Genomic DNA, 21,854 nt, shown 5'->3' with positions numbered 1-21,854 from the left:
CTCAGCGTGACTTCAGCAAACCGAGTACAGGGAGTAGCCGTCATTTCACGTCATCTGTTATTTTGCTTGCTCACGGGTTAACCAAAACACGCATTAGACGCAATTTGCATTACCGTTAAACTGAGAGCATGTATGAAAGTTACTTTGATGAGTGTATTTAAATCTGTTGCTATTTTACAAATGGCACGTGCGTCCATCTTGGGCCATTAAACATGTTTAAAATAACAAAGGGGCGTCGATATGTAAACACGATCCATGGAGATACTTGGAGGTTACTGCTGTTGTTGAAACAGTTTCCAACATTTCTGTCAGTTACTATAGTGCAACACATGGCCGGTGACCTTTATGTTCTCGATTGCACATCAACTGCAGTCTGAAACTCCTGAGTTGTCATTTGATAGCTCGTGCTTATTAGCTCTCAAGGTTACCGAGGGCAGGTTGGCCTGCCTTGCATTCTCTGGCCCACATTATGGTCACCTCCATATTTGAAGTGATAGCACAACACAATTCCAAGGACCACAGGATACAAACAAGTGTCATTGTTATCATACAGGAAATAAACATTTTACCAAGTGATGGCGAGCAAGAACCATCTATTCAACTAGTTGGAGTCGTGCATCTAGCCTGTTCTGTGGACTCCACAAAAAGCAGTGAGCCTGGGAAGGTTGAGCTGCTTCTGCTGCTGAAAAGCAACACGTTTCTCCGAAGGAGGAGCTAGCTACACTGCTGCCAACCATTTAAATGTAGCGCATGCGCACTGCAATTCAATTGGCACTTAGGTCTTCGCCAAGGCAGTTCTTTTCTCATTCTGCTTGCTGCTGTTCGCCGGTGTGTGGTTGCCCCCTCACGTTTGTCATTTTTATTTTATTGTCAGTCACCGCTTAAGAAATGAGTGGGGACCATTCCCACAACGAGGACCAGGTAACGCTCAGCACATTTCGTGACGCCGCCATCAATGTGCTTGCTAGCATTCGATTTGTTTGGCTTGACAGGGTAACTTGGCTAACTGTGAACAGTGGCTGCTAATGCGCGTTGGCCGAGTGTCTTCTATAAGTCTCCTCGTTTTGTTATTATTATTAATAATAATAATGTGTTGACAACTTGTACTCGATATTTGGCATTGATGACACAGCAGTGTGCTGGCGAGTTATCACTTCGTCTTATGTGGTTCGGCGCATACTTGACTAGAGTGTCGTAAGGCTGTATTTAATGTGGCGTTAGCATTTCGCTCTAGCAGTTCTCGGTATTAGCCGCTAAGTCACATCACCAGCCAGCGTAGCACGTTAGCTCACCTAGCTAAGAAGCTAAGATACTGTCGATTTGCCATCCAGCAAGTTCAAAGTTAGTTAGCCGCCGGCTGGTTAGCTTCTACGAAATGTAACCCTTGTCTGTTTTCTAATATATTTCAGATCGACTGTGGCTCTCGGGTCAACGGTAAGCGTGTTATATTTCTTATGTACATCACGATCAAAATGATATTTTTTGTTATTTGCTCATGTATTCGCTGATAAATTACAACATGGGATTAGTTTAGAGCAGAGCACAGAAATGGCGTCCAGAGACTAAGTCCTCTCTTTCACTCACAAGCGTCTATTGTTCAAAAGGGAGGTCTTGCTACAGCTGTTTGGAAAATAATATCGGCACTTGGAATGCGTATTCGGACACAGCTAGAGGTGTTTTATCGATTTCTCGTGTTAGATGTAGCCGTCGGTCCCGCTAAACGGGCGAATTTTCCAGCTGAAAGTGAGGGTTTGGGGGTTGAGGACTTAGTCTCTGCGCCATTTTCTTTTTCGGCGCAGCGGCCTGACTGCTGCAAGCTGAACCCAAGCTCGCCGCTTCAGAGGTGTACAACTGTACATGGCTAGGAGGGCGCCCCATCTCGCCTCCACAACGCTACACTCGGGAACATGATGTTATAAGCGAAAGCAATGGCCTCATTTACGACACCATCATTAGGGTTTCGATCACTGCTGGTGATTTTTTTTTTTTTCCATTGGCCAGGAGAAAGTAACTTTTGACAGCACAAGGCTTCGGTCAGCATTTAAATTCACCTAAAGTCGCAACGACAGGTTTGAATGGGCACTATTTCAGACCGTTTGCTTGGCTCAATTGAAAAGTCCCAAATACTACAAATATGAAGAATGACAAGGTGATTGTCTAGTTTTCTCATACAAAATTTACATTGGCCTGAGATGGAACAATAATTTTGGGGGTACTCAGATGGTTTGAGTGTCTCCTGCGATTCAATCAATCAAAACCTTTTTTTAATTAGAAAAGAAAAACCTTTTCAGGATGAGGTCTCAGGCCAGGAAGCGCAGCACGAATCACGTCTAAAATATACGATGCGTTCATAAAAGAACACATTGCACATAAAAATGAACATAAAAAAAGATACATGAAAGAACACAGCGCAATTGCAAATGGAAAAACTGTCAATAAACTACCCTCCACTCTAAATGGGGCACAGTAAATAATGATTAAATGTACAGAATGCAAGCGCAACTAAAGAAACACCCACATGTCATAGCAGTAGCAACTGGTGTCAAGAAATGCAGCAACGTTTAGTTTAAAACTACAAAGAGACCAATGAGGCCAGTTTTCCAGTCAAGTGTGACAATTAATCAAGTAATGGATTGTATCATTGATTTGAAGTGATTTTTCTCCCTTACGAACATACTTGCTGAAAATGAAGCTGTGTGTGTGATCATACAGAACAACTGATACAACATTCACACTGCTCATCATATTGGGGATATGCAAATACTGAGACCATATTTTGATTGCCACTCTCCTCGCATAACTACCTCCTTTTTCTTGTAGACTCCCACAGGCATAAATATAAAGAACACAAACACAAGGACCACAAGAAGGATAAGGAGCGGGAGAAACTCAAACACGGCAATGGGTATATCATGCCTTTTACAATTTTGAGAAATGCACACCTCCCTGACTTGGGTGGTGCCCAGTAAATGTTGTTCCACTAAATCTGATTTCTGGATGTGTTTTTCATGTATTGGTATATCAGTGACCACTCGTCCGACAAAAAACATCGAGACAAGAATAAGATGAAGCACAAAGATGGAAGCATAGACAAATTTAAGGACAAGCACAAGGAGAAGAAGGTTTTACAATGCCGTCTCTGCATGCATATTTAGCCTGAAGGCTGCTTTTGTCGCTTCGTAATTTAATCGCACCTAGTCTAGCTGTCCTGTAACTTCTCTGAATATGTTGAATAATGACTGCTACGTATGATAGTATGAAGGAGTTTAAAGCAGTGTGTGTCTTATCTATTATTAATTTTTATCTTGCACAGAAAGTGGTGGTAATAATGTAAAATGGTTTTGATGGGAATGACTGTTGATTAACAAAGCGTGTGTACCTTTTTATAGATGAAAGTACTTGATGGTAAAATCAAAAAGGAGAAAGAGAATGGATTTGCCAGGTCTGTATACTCGGGTTCTATTTTAAGGGATTTATTGTGATGCACCCCATACATAGTCTTTGTGTCTAATCACTACGTATGGAAACTTGTAACCCACCCCGTAAAAAAAAAAAAAAAAAAAGTGGAATAATGATCGTTTTGCTGCTCTTTCAGCCCACCACATGTGAAGTGCGAGGCCGACGATGACTTTTACCACTCCCCTAAACACGAGAAGTCTCTAAAGAGAGAGCGGGATGATGACGAAGAGTGAGTGACAAACGTTTTAACATGCCATTATATATTTGCTCTTAGTGGTCTTTTCCGTCACTTCACATTTTTAATGTTTATGTTTCAGTTATGATTTTAAGTCCAAAAAAGTAAAGACAGAAAATGACAAGAAGGACAAGAAAAGGAAACAAATTGAGGTATGTCGAGTACATAGGCTTGGGGGGAAAAAAAACTTTAAAAAACAAGATTATCAGGTAGGTATATGAAAGACTATGGAGACATTATTTCACCAAATGTATTCAATTGTAATTCAAATAAATAGGCTTGACTATATTACAAAATCTCTCATAGTTTAATTGCACAACCGACTTGTCAAATGCATCACTGAGAAATTACATTAAAAGACACATTTTATTCACCGTCACGATTTGTTACAGCGCTGTTGCTCTTAATCATTTTTATATGGATGTCTAAAATTTGTATTCCGTTGGAACATAACCCCCAAATTACTTGACACGATTAGTTATAATGACAATAAATCGAGGAGCAATGTTAAGTTGCATGGCTTACTTACATGCTCTTGTTTGTTTATTTATTTTCATTTGTTCTCTCTGGGCCACATCATACCTCCTAATACCGTCAATATTTGTTGGGGGGGCTTGAAATGCATGTATTGAACATTTTGGGAGAATTAACTAATAGCTTCCATTTTAACAGCATTGTGTTTTTATTAATCTTTTTATAAACTACCCTGTTTGTCATAAAGCGTGTAAGCGGGATGTTTCCAGTAACAAGATTGCATATTGAACACTGAGTTTAAAAGGTCCCGGTTCCCCTTTTGAAATATTTGTAACATAAATTCATTTGGCATATTTAGTGTTATTGTTTTTACATCACACGCGATCGTTAAGTCAGACTTTCTAGATGTGAGTTGCAGCTTGGGTTGGGCCCACTCGGTTCATTTTCTCTTCCCTTTTTAGGACGTAAAGCCTAAAAAGACAAAAGATAAAAAAGGAGAAACTACTGATGGAAAAAAGAAAGCAAAAAAGGAACCAGAAGAGAAATGGAAATGGTGAGTTAGTTGCTGCGAGTAGATTTTGGTATGATTCTTTCCTGTGTTTATATATATATGTTGTGCCACTGGCTCCAGGTGGGAAGAGGAGAGATACACAGATGGTGTCAAGTGGAAATTTCTGGAGCACAAAGGTCCTGTGTTTGCCCCACCATATGAGCCCCTCCCGAGCAAAGTCAACTTCTACTATGATGGTAAGAAACTGATGTTTACTTAACAGCACCACTTCTACCTGGGTGATCGCCTCATCTTTTTATCTTGAAGGTAAGCCAATGAAGCTCAGCCCAGAGGCAGAAGAGGTGGCCACGTTCTTTGCCAAAATGCTGGATCACGAGTACACCACAAAGGACATCTTTCGAAAAAACTTTTTTAAAGATTGGCGGAAAGTAGGTGGAAAATAAGCCAAGTTGTCTTTTGATAGTTTCTCCAAACCTTTTTTTTTTTTTTTTTTTTTTTTTTTTTTTTTTAAAATGACGAGGATATTTTTTTCGAATCTAGGAGATGTCATCAGAGGAAAAGTCTAAAATCACAGACTTGAAGAAGTGCAACTTCTCTGAGATGTCTGACTACTTTAAGGCTCAGTCTGAAGCTAAAAAGGCCATGTCCAAGGAAGAGAAATTGGTAAACTTCACTTATAATACAATTACCAAAATACTAACCTCTCTTGACGTGTGAATGGAACCAACTTCATGTTAATTGATGTCTTGAAATCCCAAAAGATCTACTGAAACTGGAAGTTAGGGTCCTCCGTTCAGGACGGAGTTCCGTTTCGGAACTTCATGGCAGTGACATAATCGGAATAGCTCACTAACATACATTAAGAGTACTCCAGTCATAATTAGTCAATATGTCCGCATTCGATGATGCTTGTGTAAAATACATTATTAAAAGAAACAATCAAATGCAAACAGCGTCTGCAGAGCTAATCTTGCTAAGCTTCATACATGTGCAGAAGCAAATTCCTGGTTTGTCAGTAGCCCAGTCTGTGTTTCGCTTGATTCATTTCTTTGTACCTATTCGTAGAAAATAAAAGCGGAGAATGAGCGCCTGCTGCAGGAGTACGGCTTCTGCATCATGGACAACCATAGGGAACGCATTGCTAACTTCCGCATTGAGCCCCCCGGCCTGTTCCGTGGTCGCGGAGACCATCCCAAGATGGGCATGCTTAAACGTCGGATCAGACCTAAAGACATCATCGTCAACTGCAGCAAGTGAGTGCTTTGTTTTTTTGTTTTTTGTTTTTTTTTAACTCTGCGCTACCAGGGCAGCAGCACGGTTAAGTGCAGGATCTTTGGAAACTCACTGTGTACTTATGTTTAGATTAAACAGACATGTTTTGATTATAGGATACAGAAGGTACATTTGTAGCGTGTATTGAAACACGTCAGGTGATTTTAAAAACACAATTTACTTTACGAACACTCTGATTTTAATGGAATATGTGCACAGGGACTCCAAGCACCCGCAGCCTCCTCCGGGCACAAAGTGGAAAGAGGTTCGTCATGATAACAAGGTGACATGGTTGGTGTCGTGGACCGAGAACATCCAAGGCTCCATCAAGTACATCATGTTGAACCCCAGCTCGAGGATCAAGGTAGGCTATACAAGCTGAGTTAGTCGGCTGCGTGCGCCTTGTTTTATCATCGAGCGTCCTGGCTCCCTTGTAGCGTGCGCCGTTGCGTCATCTGTTTACATTTTTTTTTTCCTTTTATTTGTCATCCCAGCGAGAATGATTGGAACTCTGACAAGTTTTTTTTTTTTTTTTGTGAAAAGCGAAAATCTGCCAACACCAGGCAGCTCCTGGAAAATATGCGTACCTGTCAAATTTAATCCTGAAATCACCCTCCCACTCTCTTTAAAGATAAAACCTGGACACAAATGCTTGTGTAATGTAGTGTAACTCATTTTAGTCTCGACTCATCAGTGAAGATACAAAAGTCCAGTTTCAATTTGTGACGTTTGTTGTAAATGCATGCTAGCTTGTGAATCGTCACGCGCAACTAAACCCCTTTTCAGTGTGCCAGCCAGCCAGAGTACTGAAAGTAGGCTTATTATTATTATTTTCATTAGAGTTTATCCAAGGGTGACGAAAGCAGAACAAAGTGTGCGGGATTGTGTTGTCCAATAAAAAAAAAACAAACAAAAAAAAAACAATATTGCCTCCGATTGTTCATCGTGTTGCATTTCTGGAGCTGCAGGAATGTAAGTCACAGCCGATAACGTTCTCATTACAAATCTGCCAGTAGAGCTCGGCTAAGAGCAAAAGCAAAGTGTTGAAGGGCTCCGTTTTGTTTGTGTGCAGGGAGAGAAGGACTGGCAAAAGTATGAAACGGCGCGTAGGCTAAAGAAATGCGTGGACCGCATCAGGACGCAATATCGCGACGACTGGAAGTCCAAGGAGATGAGGATCCGCCAGAGGGCCGTGGCGCTTTACTTCATCGACAAGGTGAGCGGACCCGTTGGCCGCGTACGTCGCGCTCGGTTTGGGGTGCGACAAAAGCCTCCAACGGCAACTTGCTCTGGTGTGCCGCAGCTGGCTCTGAGAGCAGGTAACGAGAAAGAGGAAGGCGAGACCGCCGACACGGTAGGCTGCTGCTCCCTGAGAGTGGAACACCTCAAACTCTATCCGGAGAACGACGGTCAAGAGTACGTGGTGGAGTTTGACTTCCTGGGGAAGGATTCCATCCGATATTACAACAAAGTCCCTGTGGAAAAAAGGGTGAGAATTTTGGCACGGTGAGGAGAAGCTGCCTCGCTGCTAACTCGTAATTCGTGGCTGTTGTTTCTCTTTTAGGTTTTTAAAAACCTTCAGCTGTTCATGGAAAACAAAGAGCCAGATGACGACCTGTTTGATCGGCTGAACGTAAGCTCCGAAATATGCAGTTGTACCTCGGTGTTCAACCTCAGCCTGTTTCAAGATTCCAAACCGCATTTTAGCATTGTCATGCAATTCCGAGCAGAAGTTAACCAGCCAGTACTTGGAACAATGAATATGGCAAAAGGTGCAGCAGGCACTGGCTCACAACAATCACATACAGGACCTGATTTGCACTGACAACATTTGAAGTGTTTCAGCGCTAAAAATAGTTTGAACTTTGGGGGTCAGTTTGCAGAAATGATGGCAAGGTTACGGGAGCAGTGACGGAAACGTCGCCTATTTTTTTTTTTTTTATGGCACTGCGCCCCAAAAAATGGACCACCGTTGCATTTGGAATATTGCCGTCTTGTTCACGTTGCAATTTTGTTTTGGCAGACTTCAATTCTCAACAAGCACCTTCAGGAGCTGATGGACGGTCTGACAGCCAAAGTTTTCCGTACATACAACGCATCAATCACCTTGCAACAGCAGCTCAAAGAGCTCACAAACGGTACGCTGCCGCTGGCAAGTCTGGGCTGAGGAATCCAAACCGGATCGATGACGAGAATGTTCTTTTAAATGAATCCTTTTCACAAGTGATAAGCGTGTATTTCATCACGGTCAAATCAATGTTGTCGCCGTTTCATCACTAGTGGATGAGAACGTCCCAGCCAAGATCCTGTCGTACAACAGGGCCAACAGAGCTGTGGCCATCCTGTGCAACCACCAGAGGGCTCCACCTAAGACGTTTGAGAAGTCCATGCAGAACCTGCAGACTAAGGTGAGCATGGGACAAGAGGTGGTTTTGTTTGTTACAGAGTGACGCTTTGGAACCAGAATGGATCATCACACACAACTGACACATTGCTTTGCAAATGATCCCATTTTACAGTTTTTATCGTGGATAAGTCTAAAGTTTTAGTCTTGTGGGCGCTAAATTGACATTTCCGTTCAAAGATCAATGACGCACTACTTTGCGCTAACGTGCGTACGGCAACGCTAAGCTAATGCCCGTGCGTTCCGTTACCTTTTGATGGAGCAGTCGCCCCCGCTAACATGGCCGCCACAGTGAAACGCTTTTTTTTAGCCTGTGCTCGTCGCCGTTTACGTAGTTGTCTCCTTTCATGTGTCTCAGATCGAAGCTAAAAGGGACCAGCTGTCGGACGCTAAAAGAGAGCTGAAAAGTGCCAAGGCTGATGCCAAAGTACGGAGGGATGAAAAATCCAAGAAGTGAGTGGAGCTAAAATGTGCCGCACATTAGGTTGCGTCAGCCTCACATAATGACGAGCCTTGAACCGCGCAGGACCGTGGAGACCAAGAAGAAGGCCGTCCAGAGGATAGAAGAGCAGCTGATGAAGCTGGAAGTGCAGGCCACCGATCGTGAAGAAAACAAGCAAATTGCGCTCGGCACTTCAAAGCTCAACTATCTCGACCCTCGCATCTCTGTGGCTTGGTGAGTGATGACATTGGGTTTTTTTGGGTTTTTTTCTTCCAAAAATGCTAAGAAGTACGCGTGTCCAGACTGCCAACTTTGGTTTCTCTTGCCAGGTGTAAGAAGTGGGGCATTCCCGTTGAGAAGATCTACAACAAAACCCAGCGCGAGAAGTTCGCCTGGGCCATCGACATGGCGGACGAAGACTTTGAATTTTAAATTCCACTTTTGAATTTTAAATTCCAGGTTGTGGTTTTAACTCTACTTTTTAATCGGATACTTGTTTTTACTATAATGATTTTTTTTTTTTTTTTTTTTCTTGATGGACTGACCCGATAAGGTTTTGGCAGGAAAAAAAGATGAGGCCACGTTTGAGTGTGGTAATCGAAACATCTGATCTGCGATCAGGCATCAAGCTGAACTGAGCATCAAAGGCATATTAGTGCCAGTAGTTGGATGACCCCCCCTCCCCCAACCCCTCACCTTTTTCTCCCCGTGACGATGCCTGAACTTTGAACTCTGTGGTCCTATTGCTTGTGTATTAAGCAAAAAAAAAAAAAGAAAATGCTTTGTATCATTGTATCATCATTCACTGTTTTTATTTTAGCCCCTTCATGTATTATGAATGCATCTATATTTTGATAGTCAAATCAAATGAATTCCTTAATACCACCCACAGGCCTTTTGAGGACAAGGACAAATGTGAGCTTGGAGTGTGTGAGTGACTGAGTGTGTGTGTTATGCGTGTATGTATTAGGGGCCCCGACCTTAAAAGCTCTCTGTTTAGGGTGATTATTTTAAACTGGACTATTTAAAATGGTGTTTAGCATGCGGATGTGTGGGAAGTGCGCAAGCTTTTGGGGGTTGGAGGAACACTGCAACCATGTTAACATTTACTTAAGCAAGCAGAATGTGAATATATGTTTTACAGCCTTTCAATCAGGGACTTTTTTTTTTTCTTCTTTTTTTTTTTTTTTTTTCTTTTTCAGTGTAAATGTGAATCAATCATTTTGATCGTGTCACTTGCGAGCCCCCATCCCCTGAAGCTGCTACTCGGCCTCCCCAAAAGTCTACATCTGGGTTGAACTTAATTTGTTTCAAGAAAAAATAATCCCCCCCCCCTGTTACTTGAACTCTGTATTTAAGTCTAAAAGGAAAAGTGTTTCTCTTTGGAGAAAAGAGTGTGTGAGGGATATCAACTTTGCCAAAAATAATCACCAATCTGTTACGATTTTAGGTAGTGAACTGTGTAAAGAATGAGGTTAAAGCAATGTAACATTTTAATGTGAATTCATTTTATTCCACTCATGATAGGAAAGTTGATGTAAGTAGTTGTAAAGTCAACATCCTATTCCTGTTTGACCTTTTTGTCCTAGCATTTGATCATGTTAAGTTGTATGCTCATTGTAGGTTAAGAATACAAATAAAAACCCCACACATCAAAACACGTTTTCTTTTCTGTATAGTGCACTTCAGGATGTCTCGCCTGTCCTTGGCTGCTTGAAATTGTCGACCGGTGCTGCTCAATCCTCCTTAAAAATCAATTTTATACGAAAAGGAATCAAAACAATGAAACCCATATTCCTTTTGGTTCCAGTTACAGGCTTGATTTACAGTAAACTGAAGCAGGCTCTGGCATCGCCGCGTTTCTCCTCATGATCGCACCATAGCCACAACGGTATTTACTCTATGATGAGAGGGCCATTGTCTAGCAAATGCATATTTGAGGCCAATCTCAACTCCCATCTTGCCTTGTAGTTAAAAGGAAAAAAAAAAAGGTGGACCCAAGCCGAGTTGCCCTGTTCTCTGCCAGTTTTTAAGATATTATCAGCGTTTCCCCAGCAGGTGGCGCGCTAAGCAATGCAGAGTAATTTCAAAAGTATCCCACAGCTTTGTTTTCTGGCATCATTTTCACTCCCGCTGCAAGGTGGGCTTCGGAACAAATAACACAACACTGCTGATTGGTGAGTATTCAGTTTATTCTGTAAAGATTCAGAGAAAGTGTAGAAAGGATGATACAACAGTGCTTTATGATCAGGCTATTTCATAAAAGTTTTTTTTTTTTTTTTTTTTTTTTTGTAAGCGATCATTACACCGTAAGTCCAGATTCCATTTATCTCAAACCAAAATAAATTTGTAACATTCGACACAAGTGCATACACTGCTGGTAGGAGATGAACCTCCAATTTCACTTTGGATGGTATAGCACCGTTCTTAGCTATTAGCAGCTTGACAAGGATGCAGCTTAATAGGATATCCATGTAGTGACTGTATGTTTATATAAACAAGAAAATTCAGAGGAGAATTTCTCCCCATTTGGCTCTCTAGCTAGCTCGAGATCTCACTCTGTCAGTGTCAAAGGATCCAATTGGTAATTTAGCTTTCAACAACAATTGGCCAGTCACAAGTTGATACAATATTACAGTTACAGCTCATATTAAAACATTTCCGAAGTGTACAGAAAGCAGCACACGATTTTATTTTCACAGATAGAGACCAACAGCGATCCTTGATGCACTGGCTTTTTTTTTTTTTTTTTCTTCCTCCGCTTTTTTTTCTCCCTCTTCTTTAACTTTACAGAAAGCGCAGTAGCTGGAAAGCGAGCTGATGGACAAACAGGCCATAATAAACACATGGACAGAGCTGAGTAAGGCAACGTTAGCGTGACAGGCTTGTCTCTGTTCAGCTTGCAGGGCTTTGTAGGTTATTGATCTGGGCAAAGCTGTCAATACCTTTGCAGTGGGATTTTGAGCATTGCTGTCTTCATTAGTGCATTGTTATAGTCTCTTGCGTGTAGCTGAACCACAAAGTGATCACCAACATTGATACAGGTCTAAATAAAACATGTTTGATTGCATCTGGACTTACAGTGACTAGAAAAGTAAATAGAATTGGGGGCGGGGGAGGGGTGGGTTGGGTTGGGGGTTGGGAGCAAAAAAGTAAAATTCAAGGCAGTGCTGAAGTACTGGTTGCTAAAAAAAAGTAAAAAATATCACAAAGCCAACAATAACATTTCTTTGACACATCTTTTGTCCATTCAGTCAGTACAACCCCCCTTTTATAGTGCAGTTTCGATCATATACTGTATATAGATTTCTCGCGCTGACCCCAAAACATTATCTCCCGGCCTCTACCCATCCTAGTTTTGTTCATTCAAGTCAGTTTTCCAGTCAGTGTGCGTCTTCTCGCTCTTTTCTTTGATCCCTCATACTGACCTCATTGTGCACCCTCCCCACACGACCACAAAGAAGCATGAAAGGCTGAAACATCACAGGACTGAAGAAGGTGAGAAGTTCTTTCTTCTGACACGGGAGGAAGTGATGGCAGATGGAGGAGGAGGGTGGGGGTGGGGGTGGGGGGGGTATTCACAGTTACAGTCAGAGTCTTACGGTCCAGCTACAATCACATTTGCTGTCATTACAAACACTCGTTATGGGAGCCCGGCCCGGGAGCAAACCAGCCTTGGTACGCGTGTTCCCGGCGACTTCATCACACCTCCAGCAGCTCCATCCTCAGGCGATCCCTAAAACATGCGCAAACAAACACAACACGCACAAACAGGTGAAGATCTGATCCCGGGCTTATACTGAGCGTAGCACCCCGCTGCACACAATTGTCATGATTTATTCACATGTATTAGCATGCGCTCTCAAATCTATAATTCAATGGGCTTCGACTCCTACTTAACTTAAAAATAGCTTCTTTTTTTTTTTTTTTTTTTTTTTTTTTTTTTTTCAAAACACAGACCCTCGATTGGCTGACTGTGGCATGAAAACTGAATGTCAGTCCACATCCACTGTCCACACCTTCATTCATCACGTCGCCTGGTGTGTTATTTTATTGACTTGTAGTAGGGTTGAGCGATTGTAGAAAAAAAAAAAAAAATCATCCTATTTATTTTGGATTGATATTAAAATCACGATAGAAAAAAAAAAAGAAAAAAAAAAAAAAGAAAATGCAGAGCTGGGCGTGATGGACTGGTCCGTCCATCCGTCACTGACAGACGGACGCCCGTTTAAAACGAGAGGCGGACCGGCCCATAACACATACTACGGCCTATAACGTACTATTTTTTTTTTACACCCGGGAAAAAAAAAAGCACCGATTATATATTATATGTTTACATATACACACACACACACACACACACTTACATCCAGTATATTGACCCCTTGACGCCGCTTCTTAGAACCGCATAACTAACTAGAGGGCATCCCCGCTCGTGGCCTTTTTGGCCTGCCCATTGCAATTACCTGGTCTGATTGGCATCATTGGGTTGTTCGATAAGCGGCTGACCGGCAGTTAGCTGCTGACGGTCTCTCGGCGGCCAGGCGGCCTTCAAGGCGGCCGGCTGTGCGGAGGTCTCAGCTTTGATTAGCTCGCCGCTTCCCTCGGTCCCCATCAGAGCGTGCAGCGGTGAGTTGAAATCCTGCCATTGGAACCGCTGCTCGGTGTTGATTTCCCCGCCTTCCCCCTGGAGCGCTTTGTTCACGTCCCGTTCACTATGTTTCTGCGGGGCGGCCGGCCGCTCCTTCTGCCGTTGGCCCTCGGCCCCGCCGGCCTCCTGGGCGTCCGCGGCCGGCCACAGATAGCTCTCCAGCCACTTGAGCTGCCCGTTCTTGTGACTGTAGCGGCTGTCACTGAACCAGCGCACCACCTCCGACTTGGGCAGGCCCGTCTGTACGCTCAACTCCTCGTACTGCTGGCTGTTGGGCCAGCGCGCGCTGGAGAAAGCCTGGCGCAGGATGTGCAGCTGCTGGGCGTTCTTGTTGGCCCAGGGGGGCGAGAAGGAGCCTTCGGCGATGTCCGACCTGTGCTCTTGAAGCGCCGTGTCGCACGCGCTCTCGCTTTCGTTCATTTTCAGCCGCTTGAAGTTGATCTTGACGGGTTCCATTTTCTGCTCCGAGCAACTCCTGTCTCCGGTGAAAAGGTCATCGTCCTTGATGAGTTGCTGCAAGATTGACATGCCTTTGATGCTAAACTCCTTGTTGCGTTTGCTCTCGTCCATCGCGGAGGAGCTGCTTTTTGCGACGCCGCCGGCGCCGGCGGCGCTTTGAGTCGGGGAAGTGCCGGCGTGGTTCGGGTGGGTGGCGCCGTCTCTCGGGGCGTCCTTGCTGTGAACGGGGCGCCGCTCGTCGGCCGGCTCTTGAGGACCGATGGCGGCGCTGTTGTGATTGTTATGATTGATGCTGCTGGTGTTTTGGCCGGCGCCGTGACTGTTTGAGCCTTCCGGCCCTGTCAGTAACGTGTTGCGCGTCTTGTCATTGGGGGTAGCAAGGTAGTGCAAATCGTTATTGCTCGTATTGGCGGAGCGGGCGGCAAAGGCGTGGACGCCGTTGGCGGCGCCGCCGTTGTTGACGTTTTTCCGCAGAACGTTGTCGCCGCTAACGCCGCTAACGCCGCTAACGCCGCTAACGCCGCCGCTGGAATGGCTGGTGATGCTGCTGCTACTGCTGCTGCACGTGCTGCTGCTACTGCTGCTGCGACTGCCGCCGCCGCCGCCGCACGCGGCCGCCGCGTCCGGGGCGGGGCCGTCGGCGCTCTTCTCCGGTTCGCCGGCCGCTCGAATGTTCCCGGTCGGGATCGGCGCCGTCCTGACGAGAGACGGAACCTTCGGGCCGAGGAGCGGAGTGGAGTAGGAGACCCTGGTCACGTGGGGATTAGTCGACGCGCTGGCCTGCTTGGCGATGACTCCGACAGGCCTGGTCCTCGCGCCGCCGTAGGCGGCTTCCGCCATGGCAAAGCTCGGTCCTTTCGGACCCGAGGGGGCCGTTACGGTGCGATGCGTAACAATGTGATTGACGTGACGCTGCGCGGCGGGTTGCTTTTGGAACGCTCCGCCTTGGAACACGGTGTTGAACATCTTCCTCCTGGCCTCCTCTATTTCCTCCGGGGACCAGCTTATGCCCTGCTTGAGTCTTTGGGCGGTAAACCACAGTTTGATCTGCTCTTCGGGGAACTCCGACACCACCGTCAGGTAGCAGAGCTCGGCTTTGGTCGGGTAGGGGAACTTGCCAAAGGATGTCTTGAGAAAGCTGCTGGTGTCCATGGCCGCATCGTAGGTGGGGATGCTGCTGAGAGGGATCATCACCTTTGGAAGGTCTTTAGTGGAATCCGAGGAAGGGGGGGAGTAGAGGGAGGGAGTGTGCTGGTGAAAGACTGGGTCGGACAGTGTTGTCGCAAGCACGCGACTAACAGCTGTCCTCGGCATAGCTTGGGCGCCAGAAACGCTGAGGGCCCCGTTTTGGAGTTCAGGCACATTTGTCAGCACGTTGGGCTCGAGGTCTTTCCCGCCGACTTTCTTCAATACTTCCACGGTGTGAGATACTACAATCTTTTTGTGCTCTCCCTTGGCTCTCATCATCTTTGCAATCGGGGTTTTGCTCAGGGAGATTCCAGATTCGCGGTAGCGGTCCGCGTCGTCCGCGAAGAGGCTTTGCTCCACCGTGGTGACGCCGTCCCGCGTGTTGACGCTCAGCGAGGCGGTCATCAGGCCCTCCACGATCCTGGGATGAGCGTTGGCATTATGCAGAGCCAGAGCCTCGAAGCGAACAACCGAGATGCCGCAGTTCAGGCAGTAGAACGTAGGCTGGGCCCTGAAGTCCAAGTGGCAGTTGTGCATGTGATCCAAAAAGTAGTTTAAATCTCTGGACTCGAAAGAGCACGGCGGACAACTGTACGCGCCTCCCTTCTGCACCTCGCTGCCGCATTCCGATTTGGATGCGTTGTGAGGGACGCGGCCGGACTCTTCTCCGGAGATGCTGAGTATGCCGTCCTCCGGGATTGTCGGTAGGAGTTCTGGCAGCGAGCCCAGGATAATTTCCTCGCGCGCGTGTTTGGATTTGGATGGTATCATGCAGGGCACGGTGGATTTCCTCTTGCTGGCCATTGTGGAGCGGTGCGGCGATGGGGAAGCGAGTGGTCGATTGTCCGGTTTGATGAGAGCGGAGGGCGAGCGGAGTTGAGTGTCATGGATCAGCCACAGTGTTGCTTCATGCCTTCTGCTGCCGCGGGACCTTCGTCCAACTCTAAAAGCTCCCGGGGAACCTGCGGGGCGCAAAAACGCAGCGAGTGAGATCGAGTGGCCCGAGTAGGTAGGTGTGGGAAAACACAAATAGTAGGCGAGCGACCCTAAAGGATGCGGCGCGAGTGTTGAACCAGCCTAAGCGCTGCGCACGCAAGAGTTGGACATAGCACAATAAGCCAATAGCCCTTCGCACAGTAATAAGTGTAGGTGGAAATACAGTGTGACAATGTAGGTGGTGTTGCTCCACCATCACAGCGCTCAAGTGAAACACTTCCAGGGCTTCTTTCATTTGCTCAAAATAAAACCAGCTTATATAAGTTGTGTCTGCTATTGCGGATAGATGTAAAGCAGGTATATATATATATATATATATATATATATATATATATATATATATATATATATATATATATATATATATATATATATATACACGATTCGAAATAGCCTCGTGTCAGTCCTGCCTTTAAAAAAAAAAAAATGGAGTTTTTGAAATTCAAGTGACTATACAAAGACAATGGCGATTAAACATGAAGGTGCCCGAGAGCGAGACACACACCCACACCCACGCCCCCCCCACACACCATCACTATCACCTGTCAGTGTTCTGTTTATTTATTCCGATTTTCAGAATGCTGCCTGGCTGTCACTTTTCATCAAGTCAATAAGAGAGCATGCAAATGACAATGTCTCATGTATGCCATATTTGTTGTCTTCCTTGACTGCTGCCTTAGGTTTAACTCCGCTAATTGTTCATGGCACGCGTCCACGGGATTATTTTTAGCAGCGCTTCACGATACCAACAAAGGAAGGAGTAATTAAACCGTAGGCTTGCAAGGCGACTATAGCCAAGGTGCGTGGCGAGTCATGCCATTTGCAGGGTTCGAATGTGGCCGCGGAAAATTGTTGCCAGATGCCACCCGGCTCCCTCAAGGAAGGAGTTATTATCAGTGAATAAATATTAGCCGCACACTTCCTGGGGGATTTTCAACCTATCGAGTGCCGTGTATTTCCCCCCCACTCCCTTGATTGATAGTCGCGCATGTATCCCACCTTTGCAGCTGTTTTACACTGTCTGCAGGCAAAAAATATACAAAAATATGCACGCTGGTTTTGCCTCCAGAAGTGATGACTATTCATTTCGGTTTTTTTTTTTAGAAGGATGTTGGCACTGAAAAAATATATAATGAGTATTTCAAAACCTGTAGACACACACGGAATAATTAAACCACGGTTTTCAACTTCCAGCATTCAAATGGGCGTATTCCGAAAAGCAAAGCCTGCAACCTTTTTCTTTTTTTTTTTTGGTCTTTTTATTTCATTTATTTTATTTATTTGTCTTGACAAATTCATGTGGTGACAAAATGTAATCAAGTGGGAAAACGGAGTGTAGTGCAAATGTGTCAGTTTGCTCTATGCATGATATTATCAGTAGTCAGTATCGAACGATGTCATCGTAAATAATTGTGCTTATTTTGCTACATGAAAGGGCAAAGTCCTCTACGCCTTATAAATGCAGCTCACATACACGGTTTTGTGTACCTAATGTTGCGTTTGTGTGAGTGTTACAAGTACATTTCTGCGGGATCAAACTATATCATGTTGTGTATTTGCTTAAAAGCATGCATACATACAGCCGAAGCACACACATCGCCGAATGCACAAATCCATTTGCAAACCTCATCCACTGTCTTATAACACTTTCAGTCACGCGCGACAAATTTCTCTCCTTTCTTCACATTATTATTATGAGGTGAAAAATATGCCCCTCACCGAGTCATACATATTCCAGTTGGTGAGCCAAAAACTGTGGATAGTCTCTCCTGGTTCGTGTCACATCAGCAATACAGCTGGCTTTAATCGCCGTGTAGGAATGGAAAGTAAACGGCGGGAAAAAAAAAAAAAAAAAAAAAGAAGAAAAAGTCAAGTAAATTCTTCACCCTCTGCCCCCTGAATGAACTTGTGACACACGCAGAACATCCGATCATATTTCTTTTGTCTTCTTTTCTGGGACTGGAGAATTGTTGCCGTGTGGCGCGCCCGCGAGAGTGAATCGCCCTCAGTCTATCTCTTTAACCTCATCTCGCAAGTTGATCGTGCCTTCGAGAAACATCAAACGCACCGAATCAACATTTACAACAAATTGCTCAAATCCAGTTTAGCTAACACTTAGTATCATATTATACGGTCACATATTTCACAACATTTATTTATTTATTTATTTTTTTCATCACGTGGCGTTTGGACACAGTTGAAAAGGGCCTTCCGCAGACTTTCATTTTACATAAGCCACCCTGGTGGCTGGTAAATAAAAAATGAACCTGCTCCGGAATTAAAACCCTCAAATGACTGCCCAACAGCATTCAATGAACCCGGATGGTGAAGAGCTCCTTGTGACAACTTTTTTTCTTTTTTTCTTTTTTTTTTACATTTTCAATTTTATTTTACGACTGACAGCTGCTGCTTTCGGACGGGAATTAAAAAAAAAAAAAAGAACGAAACAAAACAAAGCAAACATTAAAAAACTAGGTCACCGGCATCTTATGCAGTAATCCTGGTTCACTGCATCCAGACGCAGGCATGTGCTGTACGTTTCGGTGCCAGACAGGTCATGATATCCTCTGACGGAACCACTCAATTAACCCCTGCTAAGGACACCGTGTTTGCCCGCTGAACAAAAGATTTACAAGTGTGTTCACGCAACGGGAGGACGGAGACATGCACATGTGAAACATCTGCATGAAAGATGCTCTGCTGCTTTCGGAGCGTTGAGACGAGTCAACGTTGACTCCATTTACTGTGGCCGCACAGATTCTTTTTGTCTAACGGATGACGACATTTGGCGTATGAACGGATCATCGCAGCACAGCAATCCCGACAACAAGGTTCCGGGTTTGAATCTCCCGTCGGTGCGGAGCTTCAGTCCAAGAATCTCCAACAACATGTACAAGCGGCAACTCTCAAGTGACTCTTGGTGTGAATGTGCGATTGACTCGTAATCACCCCAAGGCCTTATTCCATTTCAACAGAAAACAGAACAACACTGTGTTGTTTTGATAGCTCATTTAGAAGCCTGAAAACAATGGTCTCAAAGTGGAAAATTGATTACACTGAAAACGGTACTGTATACAGTCAGAGCGGTGTACGAGCATGACGAGCGTTCGGGTACTTCATGTGCGTATTTGTTGCTACGTATATTTGAACGCACCGTGGTCGATCACTACGCTGATGCAGTAGTCAAGTTACTGTAAGTTATTCCTGTAAGTAATGTATTTGTAGGACAGCCGCTGATGCATTTCCAGCCGCTTGTTGATGGGACAAAAAGTCAAACGCGTTATTGTGAAATGAAAATACTCGCAAAGATCGTAGAGGAGACAAACCGCGGGGTAAAATGACCAAATGGCTGGTGTCAAAGCTCCTGACAACAATCACTAGGCAAAGGCATATTTAAAATACGGTGCTGCTTTTCTCCATTTCAAACATGTAACAAAAAATGCTGGTGTTTTTGGGGCTTTGTAACGGATTCATGTCATTTGAATTCATCTTAATGGGGAACATTTTGCAAGCTTGGTCATGGAACAAATTGAACGGGTAATATCAAAGTACCACTGCATATTGCCTGTATGTGAAAATTAAAAACAGAAAGGGAAAACATTCCCAATTGTATTTGGTCATTGCTATATAAAGAGGTGGGCACCCCGGCAGACTGACAGAGCGGTCCGTCAATCCGTCACTGACGGACGCCCCTTTTGCTGATTGACGAACGACGGGACACCTTTTAAAATTGACGGACTGACGAATGACGGAAGTGGGTTTTAATCTGAGTGTAATCGTCACTAACCGCATCCGTCGGTCCGTCCACGACGGACGTCCGTTTTTTTGACGTTTTTTGTGGGACCCGCTGATGGACCAATGGACTTCTGACGGACTAACTGACAAGACTTGACCGACGATTACAATTCAGTTTGTCACGAAAAATGACTCGCTGACGAATGACAGACGGGTAACCTAGCCGCTGACCAGCATTATTTTGTAAAATGACCACCTCTAAATTATACCCTAAGGCTGGATGTACGGGTTAGCCCTAACCTTATCCCTTAACCCTAACCCTAAGGGTTCAAGTGGGTTTTTTGGGGGGTTTTTTCGAGACATGGGTCCTGGCAGTGTAATGATGAAAAAAAAAACCTGACAGAATTGGCAAGGCTTCTACCAAATGTTGATCCAAACCCAAAATGATTAGATATCTGACAACATGACTGAGGCGTAAATTGACAGATGGGATATAGGCACTAAATTGGAATTGGGACTATTCGGCCTGCTGGGCAAATAAAATCAAAGCGTGTTCATTTGTCCCTTTCAGGACATTGGCCTGTTCACGCAGCAGTTGTGGCTTGCCCCAATTCATATATTTCTATGCGTGGTCATGTGAGCGGCAATTGTTTTCAACATAAACGGCCGTGGCCAGCGGGTGACGACGTTCCGCATTTCATACTACTTCTGAAGCCAGCAAATTCCTGGGTCGACTTCAAGCCCTCCATCCCGCATGGGGAGCATACAACAAAAAAAAAAAAATGGTAAAAACGCTGGCTTAGATGGCCGTTACGAAAGAGGCTCTGCTTAGATGGGATCGGCTGCGGCTATGACTGGATCTGAACCACTGTTATGGCTTGTTTTTTATATAAATAAATAATTCCATTTAAATCCATTTAGGAAAAAAAAGTTTGGACCAAAAAAAAAAAAAAAATCTGCAATCTATTTTTATTACTGTGAGGTCATTCTTTGACCTAGCTTGATGTAGGACTTTTTATGTGCCTTAATTTTCAATGATTGTATATTGAAGGCCTCGGATGTTGAGTAGCCGGGGACCGCTGTGTTCTGCCGTGATTAAACTAAACTACGCCACGGCCATCTTCTCGCTAGAAAACAGATTCGGGTCCACGTTAATGCTGCGTCAGTATTTATTTTGGTGTCTTGGTTTTATATATTTACTATGATGGCATTATTAGACTACAATGACGTCTGAAGCGCTGTCACTCGCTTTCTCCCACTGGCCAGAACTTTGATAAATACCAACCAGCCATTGTAGTCCAAAAAGCCATAAAACGCCGCTCCAGTAAATGCACGGACGGATGAATGGCCGGAGAAGGTAATTTTGTAACAATGCTGGAGTGTTACGAGAGCAGCTGCCTTCAAACGGGACAACAGTCAGCCACAAGGCAGATGGGCTCGAGGACAGAGGCGCCGGTTCAGCTCAATCCCTCGGTGAGGGAACCCAAAACAGTTTGCATAACGAATCGAGTCACCTATCCAAAGAACGGCCCACTTTTGTGACTTGAGACACAAAACAAGGGCTTCCCGAGACGGCGGGCCATTGAATGTTGCCCATGAAAAGGCAGGATTTGTGTTTCGGGGGCAAGGTGGACAAAGCTCGGAGCAGTTGTGTCCCCGCAGGGTGTCACGTGGCCACGGCGGTGCAAACTCCCAGGTGCACCTTTCTGCCGGGCAGCCACGCTCACAAAAAGCCTTGTTGCTAAACTGTTGCTCCACTGAAAAACAAGCGTTACCATCCAAATGGGATTAGGCCCCATTCTGGTGTGTGTGTGTGCGTGTGTGGTTTTTTTTTACGTTTAATGTGATTTAATAGCAGCATTACGATTTGAAGGAGGGCCTGCTTTTATACTGTCACTTCCGTGGCAGTATTACATTTACATGTCATTAATGTATGATTATAATCTCCACTTTTCCTACGGCTGAGAGCTTCTACCTCGGCAAAGGGCGCCGGCGCCCTCTCATCACTTCATAAACTGCGGCAGCAAT

At 44.8% G+C, this 21,854-nt stretch overlaps 2 protein-coding genes across 4 annotated transcripts in view; one reads left to right on the top strand and one right to left on the bottom strand.

The window, feature by feature from the left end:
* Positions 1-775: 775 nt before the first annotated feature.
* top1a (DNA topoisomerase Ia) lies at positions 776-10,455 on the top strand. The gene is made up of 21 exons (XM_086041332.1): positions 776-921; positions 1,410-1,434; positions 2,821-2,905; positions 3,026-3,122; positions 3,390-3,442; positions 3,596-3,688; positions 3,777-3,846; positions 4,630-4,721; positions 4,800-4,915; positions 4,986-5,107; positions 5,220-5,342; positions 5,745-5,932; positions 6,171-6,315; positions 7,024-7,167; positions 7,255-7,440; positions 7,516-7,584; positions 7,975-8,089; positions 8,232-8,359; positions 8,714-8,808; positions 8,882-9,031; positions 9,127-10,455. The coding sequence occupies exons 1-21, from the start codon at positions 889-891 to the stop codon at positions 9,227-9,229; spliced, it is 2,232 nt and encodes a 743-aa protein (XP_085897458.1). The 5' UTR covers positions 776-888; the 3' UTR covers positions 9,230-10,455.
* A 513-nt stretch (positions 10,456-10,968) lies between these two features.
* The window catches only part of zhx3a (zinc fingers and homeoboxes 3a), a 56,130-nt gene continuing 45,244 nt past the window's right edge, over positions 10,969-21,854 (bottom strand). For 2 of the 3 annotated variants that reach the window (XM_086041331.1, XM_086041330.1), the window contains exons 2-3: positions 13,264-16,057; positions 10,969-12,533 (exon numbers count right to left, since the gene is read on the bottom strand). In XM_086041331.1, coding sequence (XP_085897457.1) covers positions 12,500-12,533; positions 13,264-15,899 — 2,670 coding nt within the window. In that variant the 5' untranslated portion in view covers positions 15,900-16,057 and the 3' untranslated portion in view covers positions 10,969-12,499. Of the gene's footprint in view, positions 12,534-13,259; positions 16,058-21,854 lie in introns of those variants that run through there. The other variant, XM_086041329.1, reaches the window with a different exon arrangement.

This window comes from Filicampus tigris, chromosome 9, assembly GCF_054856515.1.
Source record: "Filicampus tigris isolate MCC_2025a chromosome 9, RoL_Ftig_1.0, whole genome shotgun sequence".
In the NCBI taxonomy this organism is placed as follows: Eukaryota; Metazoa; Chordata; class Actinopteri; order Syngnathiformes; family Syngnathidae; genus Filicampus; species Filicampus tigris.
This window is presented reverse-complemented; position numbering and strand designations above follow the sequence as displayed.